General features: G+C 35.1%; 2 protein-coding genes and 1 pseudogene across 13 annotated transcripts in view; 2 read left to right on the top strand and 1 right to left on the bottom strand.

The window, feature by feature from the left end:
- Positions 1 to 14,780, top strand: part of MYO9A (myosin IXA) — a 240,889-nt gene that overhangs the window by 143,475 nt on the left and 82,634 nt on the right. For all 12 annotated transcript variants that reach the window (XM_070468755.1, XM_070468761.1, XM_070468760.1 and 9 more), the window contains 3 exons: positions 4,105 to 4,180; positions 8,023 to 8,166; positions 9,798 to 9,837. In XM_070468755.1, the coding sequence (XP_070324856.1) occupies positions 4,105 to 4,180; positions 8,023 to 8,166; positions 9,798 to 9,837 (260 nt within the window). The remainder of the gene's footprint in view (positions 1 to 4,104; positions 4,181 to 8,022; positions 8,167 to 9,797; positions 9,838 to 14,780) is intronic.
- LOC139035570 (cytochrome b-c1 complex subunit 6, mitochondrial) lies at positions 1,798 to 2,346 on the bottom strand. Its single transcript, XM_070468770.1, has one exon. The coding sequence runs from the start codon at positions 2,275 to 2,277 to the stop codon at positions 2,002 to 2,004; it is 276 nt and encodes a 91-aa protein (XP_070324871.1). The 5' UTR covers positions 2,278 to 2,346; the 3' UTR covers positions 1,798 to 2,001.
- Positions 3,945 to 4,125, top strand: LOC139035811 (U2 spliceosomal RNA; annotated as a pseudogene).

Here is a 14,780-nt window from a genome sequence, read left to right as displayed (position 1 = left end):
ATAGAAAATGATCATTTGTTCTAAGGATAATTGCTATCCATGACTTAGGAACTGAATAAGTGAAATGAAATCAATGCATTCAAATATGTAAGAAAATAAATTTGTTCAAAGTTCTAACTGAATTTGTTGATCCCAAGACATATGTTTTCCAGTAACAGTTTTTATATGGGTATAGATGTTATGTCTTCAGTTCTCCTGGGTATATGCTTAGTAGTCTCTGTTTAATTTTTTCTTGAACTGCTAGCTGTTTTCCAAAGTAACTGTGTCATTTCACATTCAGCAGCGTCTGCATGAAGGACTTCCCAGGTGGTGCAGTGGCAGAGTCCACCTGTCAGGGCAGGAGACATAGGAGGTGTGCATTCGATCCCGGGGGTCCGGAAGATCCCCTGGAAGAGGAAATGGCAACCCACTCCAGTTGTCTTGCCTGGAGAATCCCATGGACAGAGGAGCCTGGTGGGCTACAGTCCGTGGGGGTCACAAAGAGTCAGATGATTGAGCATGCAGCACATGCACATGAGTATATGCAAGGTTCCAGCTTTTACATGTCCTTGCCAACATTTATCTGTCGTTTTTATTATAGTCATGCTGTGGGTGTGATGGAGAAGGAAATAGCAACTCACTCCAGTATTCTTGTCTAGAAAATCCTATGGCCGGTGGAGCCTGGTGGGCTATAGTCCGTGGGGTTGCAAAGAGTCGGACATGACTGAAGTAACTTACTTAGCATGCACACACGCACAGGGGATGTGAAGTACAGTCTCGTGGTTTTAATTTCTTTTCTCTGGTGACTAATGATGTTGAGCATCTTTTTATGCACTTATTAGCCGTTTGCTTGTCATCTTTGGATAAATACCTATTCATATCCTTTGTTCTTTTTAAAATTGGGTTGTCTTAATAATATTCAGTTGCGAAAGTTCTTGTAATATTCTAGATTCAAGTTTCTCATCAGATATTTGATTTGCCATTTTCTACCGTCTATGGATTGCCTTTTCACTTTCTTGCTGTAGAATCCTTTGAAACCCCAAAGTTGTAGATTTTGATAATTTCTTTTTTTTTTCCATTTATTTTTATTAGTTGGAGGCTAATTACTTTACAATATTGTAGTGGTTTTTGTCATACATTGACATGAATCAGCCATGGATTTATGTTTATCAGTTTTTCTCTCTGGTTGCTCATTCTTTTGATGTCATAGTTATATAACTACTGCCTAATCCAAGGTTGGAAATGTTTACTCCCACATTTTAAGAGCTTCGGACTTTTACCATTTATATTTTGGTCTTTGATCCAAGTTCATTCTTGTGTGGTTTTTTTTTTTTTTTGGATGTGGACCGTTTTAAAAGTCTTTGTTACAATATTGCTTCTGTTGTTTATGTTTTGAATTTTTTGCCATGCAGCATGTGGGATCTTAGCTTCCCCACAAGGGATCAAACCCCTGCCTTCTGCATTGGAAGGCAAAGTCTTAACCACTGGATCACCAACTTCATTCTTTTCTGTGTGATTATCTAGTTTTCTCAGTTTTTGTTGAAAGATTATTCCTTTCTCATTGAATTGTCTTGGCACCTTTGTCAAATTTTATTTGATCATAAATGTAAAGGTTTATTTCTATACTCTCCGTTCCTTTCCATTGATCTATTTGTCTATGTTTATACTGGTACCATATTGTTTCAGTTACTATATGTTTATAGTAAGTTTTGCGTTCAGAAAGTATGAATCCTCCAACTGTGTTCTCTTTTTTCAACATTAGTTTTGCTGTTCTGGGCCATTTGCATTTCCATATCAATTTTAGGGTCAACTTATTCATTTTATTTTATTTTTTTTTTTTTTTGCTGATCATTGGACTTTATTAAGATGAAATCACTGATAATTACACAGAAATTACTTGCCTAAGCCAAAATCCTTGAGTTTCACATGAACTTAGTTACACAAATAAACATCATGTTCAAAACCATGAGGAAATATCCCAATGCCCAGGTGATGAAGGCTGGGTTGAACAAATCTGCACACTTATTTCAAGCTGTTAAACAGTTTATGGGCCACACAGTGGTCCCTTGCATGCAAGAAGTCAAAGAGCTCCTCTGTGCAGTCCTCCTCTGTCTGTGACCTGGAGGATACACGCTGATCACAGAGCTCTAGCCGCTCCCGAGCCTTCACACATTTCTCCAGCTGCTCGCACTGCTCTCTCACTGTTGTTAGAGGATCCACTAATTCCTCTTCCTCTTCTTCCTCCTCCTTGGGATCTCCGGACCCGGTCAGCATCCTTTGCTCGTCCTCTAGCCCCATGTCCAGCTGCAGTTCTGGACTCAACACAAGCAGCAACAGCGGCACCTATTCCACTTGAGGATCAAAAACAACTTATTCATTTTAGTAAAAAAAAAAAAACAGCTGGAATTTTAATAGAGGTTGCATTGATATGTAAATGAATTCAGGAAGTTGCGATCTTAAAACAGTATTAAGTTTTCCAGTCCATGAGCACAGGTGGCTTTCCATATATTTAGGTGTCCTTTTTAAATTATTTTTTAAAATACTTTGTAGTTTTTCAGTAGATATTTTATACTTTTTTGTTCAACTTATTCCTTTTATATTATTTTAATGCTATTATTAATAGAATTGTTTTCTTAACTTCATTTCCAATTGTTTGTTGTGATTGTATAGAAACAAAGTGGATTTTTGAATAGTGATCTTATATCTTGTAATTTTGCTGAACTTATTTAATAATAGTCCTAATGTTGTTTTGTGAATTTCTTAGTATTTTCCACATACAAGATTTTTATCTCAAGTAGAAATACTTTTACTATTTTATATATAGTAACGCCTGTCTCTTAACCCTGTGTCCCTATTGCGTCCCTTCCATCTTCCCTCTCCTCTTTGGTAACTACAAGTTGCTGTATCTGTGAGTCTGTTGCTGTTTTGCATATACACTCATTTGTATTTTTTTTAGATTCTACATATAAGTCATATACAGTATTTGTCTTTCTCTGTCTGACTTACTTCACTAACCATAATATTTTCTAGGTCCCTCCACTGCTGCAAATGGCAGTATTTTATTTTAGTATCTGAGTAATATGCCGGGGAGGGTGTGTGTGTGTACATACACATACACCACATCTTCTTATGCCAGTTGTTGGCTGATGGGCACATGGGTTGCTTCCATTACTTAGCTGTTATAAACAGGGCTTTGTGAAAGTTGGAGTGTATATGTCTTTTCAAATTAGCATTTTCATTTTTTCCATACGTGTATCCAGGAGTGGAATTGCTCGATCATAATAGTAGTTCCGTTTTTTTAGTTTTTTGAGAAACCTCCATACTGTTTTCACAGTGGCTGCACCAATTTATATCCCCATCAGTAGTGTATGAGCCCTTCCTTTCTCCACATCCTTGCCAGCACTTATTTGTGTTTTTTAATGATGGCCTTTCTGACTGGTGTGAAGTGATGTCTCATTTTGGTTTTGATTTGCATTTCCCTGGTGATTAATGAAGTTGAGCATCATTTTGTGTGCTTATGAGCCATCTGTGCATCTTCTTTGGAAAAAGTGTGTATTCAAATCTTCTGCTTATTTTTTAATTAGAGTTTTTGTTTAAAAAATATTGTTATTTCTGAGGAAGCAGTTCATCATCTTTGATTCTCAGTGTCTTTATAAGATTATTTGATTTCTAAAATCTACAATTCGTGTCAGCAATATACTATTGCTGAAAAGTGATGCAAATAAATTAAGAATTTTTTGAACACTAAATAATTAAATATTTAATATTGAATATTAAAATAAGAAAAGAACTTGTACACTTCTAGGCCTTCAGCCCAGTTACCCTTGGATTTCCTAAAAATATTTAAATGAGAGAAGAGTTTAAAGAATTTATTATTAAATTCCCTAATTGGTTTCATTGTTGACTAAGATTTATAAGTAACAGTCATGGGACTTAGTTCATATTTTTATTTAGATGTTTCTGATATCACTTCTCAGCCTTTTGGCTAAGATCAAGTGTAGATGTTTCTGATATGTTTAGCAATATTTGCTATTTAAGTGTATTAATTTCATTTGCTCTTAGAAAAACTCTTTGTCTGTAGTCTCTGGTAGCACTGATTGAAAATTTTTGCTTTCTATCCACTAGGTATAACTCGGAAAAACCCCAGAACACCTCTTTCTGATCTCCAGGGCATGAATACTCTAAATGAAAAAAACCAACAGTAAGTATGTTTGGTTTATGTTTTCAAGGAAGTACAGAAGAAATAGCTCGAATTCTTAGTAATAATACTTCTGGGGCTTAAAAAATATGAAGAAAATCAGACCTTTTAAAAAACCTTCTTAAAACTTTTTGTAAAGGGTGTAATAAGGTTAGAGTTAACAATAGAGTATATTATCTAAGGTTGCTTCTGGTAAAATGGTTGTACAATTAAAAAAAGTTTTCCCAGAATGATTAAAAATGAGTTCATATGTTTTCATTTCTGAGACTTTTCAAATGGCATTTTATATCTTTTGCAAAAATAATGGGTTTTCTGCTTCTTTCCATGGAGAAATCTTACTGGTAAGTAATAACTGAGTAATTTGATTTATATCAAACCATCTGAAATGTTTTCTTTTTCTTTTCTTTAAACTTTTGCCATATTTAAATACTCCAATACCTTTTCTTGATGAATGTGGTAACCACAGCTTACCTTTTACCATTTTCAATGAAGAATTCTTGAGTAAAATTTGAAAGTAACAAGTACAAGTAATTTTCTGAGTTTGTAAATAAAACTCCTATTTCCTTTGCACTTACTATTTTATTAAGATTGTACTTTAAATGAGCAAAGAACATTGTTTAGTATCTAAAGTTTTCTGTGTACATTTTGAACATCAAGAGAATTGAGCTTCTTAGTGCCCTGGTAAGACACTAAAATTAGTATGATCTATGTAGAATTTAGAATTATGGTTTAACTTCATTGATCAGGTTTTCCATTTTGAGTTACTATGTCTTTCTAATGTATATTGTCACTTCTTTGCTCTACAACTTTTTTACAACTCTTTATTGCTTATTACAAGAAGTCTTGGTTCGCTGTTTTAACCTACAAGAACTTTCACAGCCCAAGTATCCAGCCTTAACTCTACTTATCTTTAATGCCAGCAAATTGAATGACTGAATGACTTACTATCTTTGAAGTGTATGTATGCTGCTGACAAAAATCACGATTATATGTGCATGTTAGATTTTACTTAAGAACAAATGAAATCATTAATCTGGTGATCCTGTGTACCTTTATTTCAGTATAGTGGTAGTGTTCTTACCCTGGTCATTAGAGATCCCTAACTTAAGGATCTCATTTTTTTTTTTATTTGTGTAAAAAAAGGAATTGTGACTTTTTGCATTTCCCAAAGCAATTTAATTGTTATAAATTTCCTAATTCCTAATTTGTGGACTTTCTTTCTTTATTTTTTTGGCTACTGTGTGTGGCTTGTGGGACCTTGATTCCCCGACCAGGGACTGAACCTGGGCCACCACAGTGAAAGTGCCATATCCTAACCACTGGACCACCAGGGAATTCCCAAGTTTGTGTTTCTTTGTACTGCTTTCAATTTTGGATGTCTGAGGTGATCTGTATGGGCTTCTGTTTTTATCCATTAGTTGAAATAGTCTGATATTTTGGTTTAAGATTAATTAGTCTGGGTTCAAGCAGCTAACTGAATTTAGGGACTCATGGAAAGACAATCTAATTTCGTAAAAATGTGTGTATAAGCTCATTTATGAGACTCTTCTTCACAGAGAAATTGATCACACTAGCTTGATTCTTTTCCTTTGCATACAGTAAAGAAAGATATTTGGCACTGAAGTAATGTTATCAGGATAAGGCAAGCTAGCAGGCCTTAACAGGAGATCCTTCCAGCTCATATTTGTTGTATTGTTGAGTTTATTTTAGACATATTTGAGAGGAAATTGGTGAGCAGATGGAAAGGATAGAAAAATAGATACTTAGAAAATCAAATGAGTCATGAAATGATTAGCTTGTGTATACTGAGTAGAGGTTTTTGGATCTTACCTATGGAATATTCCTAATTAGTGAGTTGTAAATGAGAGAGTAGAACAACCAATTTTGTGGTGATCTAGGACTAAGAATTGAGGTAGTCTTTGTAAAACAAGGAAATACGAATATAAATCTGTTTTTAGCTGTGTACATTTTCCTTGAGTGAGAGATAAAGGCTTCATTACCCTCCCACTAGTAATGGATAAAGGTTCCAATTTCTCCACATCCTTGTTGTTTTGTTATTGCCTGTCTTAACGGGATTAAAGTAGTATCTCTGTGTTGTTTTGGTTTGTATTTCCCTAATACCTAATCATGTTTAGCGTCTTTTTATATGCTTATTGCTGATTTGTATATCTTTTTTGATGATACATATATCTTGTTTGAGCAAATGTCTACTTTGCCCATAAAATTTTTCTTGTATGTATTCTTCTTTCCATATGTATAAATATAATTGTCTTAAACAAAACCACACCATGCAGTGATACTTTATTTAAATTTGATAATATATGCAGACAATTTTTTATACCATTAAATAACTATTCTACTACATGATTTTTAATGACCTTATAGACTCCCACTGGTGTGGTTATGACATGATTTCTTCATTTATTTCCAATTGTTGGCTATTTAGGTTGTTTCTAATTTTTTGGTATTGATGAAAATTTTTATAGATAAAGTTTTTCATGTTTGATTATTTTCTGTCATTCTTCACTAGAAACTTGACCAGGAGGATAGACTAAAGCTATTAAAAGATTTTGAAGATATTTTCCTGGCTATCTAAAAAGTGGTATAATTTAAGTAAAGAACTAATGGGAAAATACATATTTTAAGGTTATATTTCATTCTTAAATAGTTTAAAAAATAGTGCAAGGGAAATATAGTTTATAGAGTCCTATGTACTCTTCATTCAGTTTTCCTTAAAAGAATCTTATATAGTAGTAGTACATTATCAAAACCAGGAAAATTACATTGTTTCATTAATATTAACTAGACTATAGTTTTCACCATTTAAAAAAAATCTGTGTTTGTATATATGTAGTTTCTTTGCAATTTTATCTTCCTGGTGGCTCAGTGGTAAAGAATCCACCTGCCAGTGCAGAAAACACGGGTTCAATCCCTGAGTCGGGAAGACCCCCTGGAGAAGGAAATAGCAACCCACTCCAGTATTCTTGCCTGGCAAATCCCGTGACAGAGGAGCCTGGTGGGCTATAGTCCATGGGGTCACAGAGTCAGACACAACTTAGTGACTAAACAGCAGCAACATAGATGTGTGTAACCAGCACCACAGTCAGCCTGCAGAACTCTTTTATCATCATAAAAGAATTTATTCATACTGCTTATTTATATTCTTCTTTTTCTTCCATGTCCCTTTCCTGTCTCTAGCAACCACTAACCTGTTCTTCATTTCTATAGTTTTATTGTTTTGATGATGTTATATACATCAAATTTTATGGTATGAAACTGTCCTCTGTCTTCTTAGGTTCAATGGCTATAGGCCTGTAAATTAAACTAATGAAAGACCGTTAACAGGGAAAAAAGCAAACAGTTCTTATTTCTATTTTACGTACATTGAATATCTTCAGAAGTGAAACTCAAAGAAGTGGTTACACTTGGGCTAATATATACTTTTTAAAGGATAGGGATTTTGGACCTGAAACAAAGACAAAAGACATGACAGTATCTTATAATACATTATATTATTTACTGATTGTTAAATGGTACGTATAGCTATATGGTGTGCTCATCATGTACTTTTGAATGTGAATGTGGTAAAATCCTAGAAATATTTGGTTCTGAGAGACTAAGAGATTAGCCCAAATTGATCAGTAATCTCTTTGATAAAACCATTTTCTGCTGGTTTAGCATTTTTTCTAAATTTTAACTTCAGTGTTTAACGCTTTGTTCTACTTTTTTAAGTAAAGTTAAGTTTTAACTTCAGTGTTTAAAGCTTTGTTTTACTTTTAAAAGAAATTTCTGGAATGTTAGGGATGTCTCAATTAAGGAAATTGTCCTATATTTAATTTTTACAGTGAAACATTTGATTTTGCCTGGAATGGCAGAACTGGGATTCGCCAGAGTAAACTATCAAGTAACACCTCCTTGCTTGATAAAGATGGGATATTCGCTAATTCAGCTAGCAGCAAACTCTTGGAGAGAGCCCATGGGATTCTCACGTTAGTATTGATCAACAATATGGCTTGCCTTTTTTATAACTGATTTAAAATTTCTGGCTGAAAAAGAAGAGAGGTAATTGTGAAGCACTATTTTCATGAGTAGAATTTTAAGTGAAACAAGATTGAAAAGTAGTCAGAATTTAGAACTGTGACAGTCTCATGTATTATAAAGCTGGTATTTGTTTTCATCTTACTAGGAGATCATGACTGAATATACTTATGGAGATGATTCTTTATTGCTCTTTAACAGACTCTACATCCAGAGAGAGCAAATACTGTTAGCTTTTTTTTTAGGATTCCTAGTTTTTAACTGCAGTTGCCCTTTAATTCTGGCAGTCTTAACAAGTTGGGCAGGTAAAATCTCTTACAAAATGGTGAATGGGACCACATATAGTTGACCATTCAACAATGCATGAGTTAGAGGTGCCAACCTTCTGCACAATGGAAAATATATGTGTTTCTTATAGTCAGCCCTCCATATCCACTGCTGTTCAGTATCTGTGATTCCACATCCACAGATTCAGCCAATCTCAGATCAAGTAGTACTGTTGTAGTTCATGTTGAAAGAATTCCATGTGTAACTGGACCCTTACAGTCTAAACTCATGTTGTTCAAGGGGCACCTGTATGGTGATACATAATACTTGCCAAAACCTGCTATTTCTCCTTACCTGATACAGAACTGGGTTCAGCATATAGGTATTAACCATGCATGGTGGACCTGTAAAAAGTTCTTACCTACCTATATCAATATATTTAAAACACTTCCAAAGCATATTTTTAAACCATTAGCTAGAAGTGTGACTGGATTATATTTCTTAATCCCTGAATCATCTCTTAACAGTGCTAATAGGCTCAATTTATGTCATGCTACATTTCAGAATTGTGAATAAACTCATTTAATCCTCAAAGCAACTCTGTGAGGTTGATAGTATTATCATTCTTACATTGTCTTACATTATCATTTTTACATGTTTAAAACCATGTTTTACAACTTTAAAACCAAGTTTTAAAGAGATTAAAATCATACCTTGGAAGGTGATAGAACTCAGATTCAACAAGCCCAGGTCTTCCTGATTCCCCAGCCCATGTTCATAAGCACTGGGTTTTATTCCTTTTTTGTAGCCATTAAAAAAAAAAAAAAGGTTTGATCGAAGTGTGATATTGAATTATAAATAAGGAATAAAAGGGCAGAGCAGAATTTTTAGTTTCTGAAAATGGAAGATCATAAGTCTTAGTGAAAAGTACATTTTAATAATTCATGAAATTAGGCATCTTTTTAAGTTTAAAATGACAGAAACAAAGCCTCTGTAGGTTAAGAATGCAGAGCCCTGTTAGGGTCCAAAAGAAAATGAAACTTGAGCTTTGAATCTACATCATGTTACTGATCATCAAGCTCAATCTGTTCGTACCTGTATTATGGAGCAGGCATGTCTTTACTTTGCTTATCCTTCCTTCCCAAAGGTGCCTGCTTAGTTGAATTAGACAGTGTTTCATTTAAAGGACCTATAACTTGGAAGTGGGTATATAATGTTCTTTTTGTAGAGAACTTGAAATTCATCTTTCCGATGTTGTTTTTTGTTTTTTTTTTTTTTCTTTTTTTTCCTTCTAATGTAAGATTTGTCTCTATAGGAGAAACAAAAATTTCAAATCCAAACCTGGGCTTCCAAAGGTAAGTATTATGAAAATATTTTCTCCTTTGTACTTCACTTCATGATTCTTTTTTTTTATTCATGTTCTTTTTTTTTATTCATGCAAACAATCTTTAGAAATCATAAACAAGAAATATCTTATTTGTACCCAAAATACAGATTAATTGTGTATGTTCAGTTAAAACCATTTTAGCAATAATGCTGGATGTTGTTATGAAATGGCAAAGCTTAATGCTGGTAAATATTTGTGATATATCTCACTTCCTAGTGTTTGAAAAGCTTCTGAATATAAATGTAAATTTTTGTGGAGTAATTGCCTCTGCATAGATTTTTTTCATTCCTCTTTAAATCAGGTTAAGGAGACATTCTGAATTTTATCTAATTAAGAAATTTAAAAATTTTATCTGATTTAAAAATAATTTCTGTCATCATCATTAACATTAGTTAGCCTGGTTTTTCGGTAAAGGTCCAGTTAGACTTGGTAGGCTCATCTGGTCTGGGTTATAACTACTTGGCTCTGCTGTCCTAGCACAAATGCAGCTGTAGACAGTATGTGACTGAATGACTGTGACGGTATTCCAATAAAACTTTATTTATGGATACTGAAACTTGAATTTCATATAATTTTTTTCAACCATAGAAATCTTATAAAAACAATGGGCATAATTTGGTCCAGGACTTGTAATTTGCTTACTCTAATCTGCATGCCAAAATGTTTATTAGATTTATTAAAGAACAATCTTAGAGTTTTTCTTTCTCTTGTGCCCTTCCAAAGGAGTCCTGTCATTAACTTTGTTAATGAACATAACTCAAAAATTTTAAAAGAACTGAAAAAGAGCTGTTTATTTTTAAAATTCTCTAGTTTAAGAAACAAGAAAATGAATCTGTAGTTTTTCCTTCTACTTAAGTCGTCTTATATTTCCAAAGAAAATTGAATGCGTTGCTGATGTGGTTTGTGGTAGTGGCAAATGTGTTTTAAACCACAAAGAAAATTTACTGAGTGGTTTGTGATTATGTTCTTATCATGAAAAATTTTATGTAGAGAGGAAAGGAGACCTCTCCTCCTCATTTGTGTTCCTTTTTTTTTTCTTCACTGTCTCATTAGCCTTTTAGAATTTTGAATGCCACCTGTGGATCTAGTGTTTGCCCTGTTCTTTTCATTCTCTTTGGATGGATAACTTATTTTTTTTAATTGAAGTATAGTTGATTTAAAATGTTGTATTAATTTCTGCTATACAGCAAAGTGACTCCTTGTATCTATATACACACTGTTTTGTAACTTCTTAAACTTCATATGATAGTCAACAAGAATATGTTAGATATATCTGAAGTCAATAATTCTATTCAGTTATCAATCACAGGAATCCCATCTATTTCTCAATTTTTTAAAATTAAATATAGCTAATTTTTTGTTTATTTTAGTGTCTTGTGTATTCAAGTACATATATTTAGTATTAGAGAGGCAACATAGTCTATGAGAGTATAGACCTTGGAGTAAAACTGACCTACATTCAAATGATGGATCTGTTGTTACTTGCTCTCTGATCTTTGGAGTAAATTCTCTAACTTGTCTTAACTTCTGTTGCTTCATTTGTAATGTGGGGGATAATATACGTTAGGATGAAATACATGTATTTGGTATGTGCATGATTATTGTTGTTGTTGCTAAGTTGTGTCCAACTCTTTTGTGACCCCGTGGACTGTAGCATACCAGGCTCCTCTGTCCATGGGATTTCCCAGGCAAGAATCCTGGAGTGGGAAAAAAAAAAAATCCTGGAGTAGGTTGCTGTTTCCTACTCCAGAGGATCTTCCTGGCTCAGGGACCAAACCTCTGTCTCTTGCTTTGGCAGCAGGTGTTCACCACTGAGCCACCAGGGCAGCCCATGTGCGTGATTAGTGTTCAGTAAATGATTATTTTCTTCATATTGTCTACCAAGATGTTAGAGTTGAATTTGTGGCTTATATGTGTACATACATATATGTATAATGTGTAGTTTGTTAAATAATCTCACTCTTCATCTTGGTTTCCTACCCTTATTTAAATATACCTTATTTTTTCTAATTATGCTTAGTGAATGTTTTGCTTGTTTCTTTCAGTCCAGTTCAAATCAAGGCAAAATAAATTTTTATATTTATAAAATTAAATTAGCAGATCCTAGGTCCTCATTAACCATGGTCATTTCTGACTAAGATATTTCTGTTGCGTTAAGTTAGTTTTATACGTGGTATGGAAGGAAGCGGCAGCAATGCAGATAACCTAAACTTTTTTTCCCTTTTGCTCTTTTGTGAAATCTGAAACTGCTTTGTTACCTTGAGTGTGAATCACTGATGTACGTATTCCTACAACTTTTATTGCTATGGAAATAAGGTTCAGTCACTTGTATTAAGGGCACCTCTAGCATCTCATTTTATTGATAAAGGTAAGATTTAGAATGCTTTTTTTTTTTTTTTACAATTCTGAATAAATGCAGGCAAATATTAAACATATGTAAGTAACCTCCAACAGCCCTTCAGTTCAGTTCAGTTGCTCAGTCATGTCTGAATCTTTGCGACCCCATGAATCGCAGCACGCCAGGCCTCCCTGTCCATCACCAACTCCCAGTTTACTCAAACTCATGTCCATCGAGTCGGTGATGCCATCCAGCCATCTCAGCCCCTGTCGTCCCCTTCTCCTCCTGCCCCCAATCCCTCCCAGCATCAGGGTCTTTTCCAATGAGTCAACTCTTCGCATGAGGTGGCCAAAGTATCGGAGTTTCAGCTTCAGCATCAGGCCTTCCAATGAACACCCAGGACTGATCTCCTTTGGGATGGACTGGTTGGATCTCCTTGCAGTCCAAGGGACTCTCTCAAAAGAGTCTTCTCCAACACCACAGTTCAAAAGCATCAATTTTTCGGTGCTCAGCTTTCTTCACAGTCCAATTCTCACACCCATACATGACCACTGGAAAAACCATAACCTTGACCAGATGGACCTTTGTTGACAGAGTAATGTCTCTGCTTTTTAATATGCTGTCTAGGTTGGTCATAACTTTCCTTCCAAGGAGTAAGCATCTTTTAATTTCATGGCTGCAATCACCATCTGCAGTGATTTTGGAGCCCCAAAAAATAAAGTCTGACACTGTTTCCACTGTTTCCCCATCTATTTGCCATGAAGTGATGGGACCACATGCCATGATCTTAGTTTTCTGAATGTTGAACTTTAAGCCAGTTTTTTCACTCTCCTCTTTCACTTTGATCAAGAGGCATTTTAGTTCCTCTTCACTTTCTGCCATAAGGGTGGTGTCATCTGCATATCTGAGGTTATTGGTATTTCTCCCAGAAGTCTTGATTCCAGCTTGTGCTTCCTCCAGCCCAGCGTTTCTCATGATGTACTCTGCATGTAAGTTAAATAAGCATGGTTACAATATACAGCCTTGACGTACTCCTTTTCCTATTTGGAACCAGTCTGTTGTTCCATGTCCAGTCTAACTGTTGCTTCCTGACCTGCATACAGGTTTCTCAAGAGGCAGGTCTCAAGAGGTGGTCTGGTATTCCCAATAGCCCTTAGCTCTCTGTTAATATAGTTCTGTTTTGATAGTACTTTTTTCTTCTAGAGAGTACTTTCCCTCTCATACCTTGAAACCATCAATCACTTCTATTAAATATATCTGTATAATTTGATCTGTCTTTAAATTTCTAGTCTTTCTAAATGTCTCTAAATTTCTAGTCTAGCTCCACTGTTGTACATTTCTACTGTGACATCCTGCTCATATCGGACTTGACATCCTGCTCCTGTCTCAGCCCTGACCCATTTCGCTGTGTCACTCCCCTACTGAACTTTGCAGTCACTCAGGCTCAACCTTGAAGATAAGTTTATCATCCATTTTAGTTCTCTTTAACAGCACGAGCAGTATCTTCTTTTTTTTTTTTTTATTTTTTTATTTTTATTAGTTGGAGGCTAATTACTTTACATCATTACAGTAGTTTTTGTTATACATTGAAATGAATTAGCCATGGATTTACATGTATTCCCCATCCCAGTCCCCCCTCCCACCCAGTATCTTCTTAATCTTTGTATTGCAGCACCTTGCACAGCAGGCAGTCAATAATTGTTTAAAAAAGAAAGAACTGACTAATTGAATAAACTAAACAATGAAGATGGAGTTAAGAAAGGAATAAAGTAGATAATGAACAGAAGACCTAAGAAAGGAATTAAATCCATATCTGTTTTCTGCTAGATCTTGGACCCGCATTTCAGTCCTTGTCACGTCATGCTGGGCTATTGAAGCTGTCCCTTAACTGGTTTTATCTCTTTCTTGCCTTCTTAGCCACTGCCTTGTTCTGCTCTGCCTTATATCTCCATTCTTCCTTGCACTGTTTTATCTTCATAAATCAGAATAACCCTGAGATTATCATTTTTTTTAATGTCCTTATAGACTGTTTCCTTGTACTTGAATGCAATGTATTCTGACCACTTAGAACAGAACTGGATCTGTAGTAATCACTGAATATTTCTTGATAGATCTAATCGTGATGAGTTTCATGGACAGAAGTCTGAGGAAACATTGTTCAAAAATCATTACTTGTTAACCATTCTTTCTTTCATCCAGCTAAGTTTGCAGAACCAGGGGCTTTCCTGGTGGTTCAGACAGTAAAGAATCTGCCTGCAGTGTGGGAGATTGAACCCAAGCCTGGGTTCAGTCCCTGGGTTGGGAAGATCCCCTGCAGGAGGGCATGGCAACCCATTCCAGTATGCTTGCCTGGAGCTTGTTTATGGAGCAGAGCCTGGTGGGCTACAGTCTGTGGGGTTGCAAAGAGTCAGACACGACTGAGCATCTGAGCATGGCACATGCAGAACCAGACACTGTTTTAGACTTTGTTAGTACAGGGGTAAGCAGTCTAGTCCAAGAACTCTTGCTATCTTGTAGTGATGCTTTGAGAGAAAGAGAAAAACAATAAAAGATTAAGATGAAAGGACATGTTA

The sequence above is a fragment of the Odocoileus virginianus genome, chromosome 6 (assembly GCF_023699985.2).
Source record: "Odocoileus virginianus isolate 20LAN1187 ecotype Illinois chromosome 6, Ovbor_1.2, whole genome shotgun sequence".
NCBI classification, from domain to species: Eukaryota; Metazoa; Chordata; class Mammalia; order Artiodactyla; family Cervidae; genus Odocoileus; species Odocoileus virginianus.
Note: the sequence above shows the minus strand (reverse complement) of the source record. Positions and strands in the feature narration are given on the sequence as shown.

Bases quoted from the DNA above. Each gene is read 5' to 3' on its own strand.
- LOC139035570 (XM_070468770.1), bottom strand. From the start codon at position 2,277: ATGGGGCTAGAGGACGAGCAAAGGATGCTGACCGGGTCCGGAGATCCC.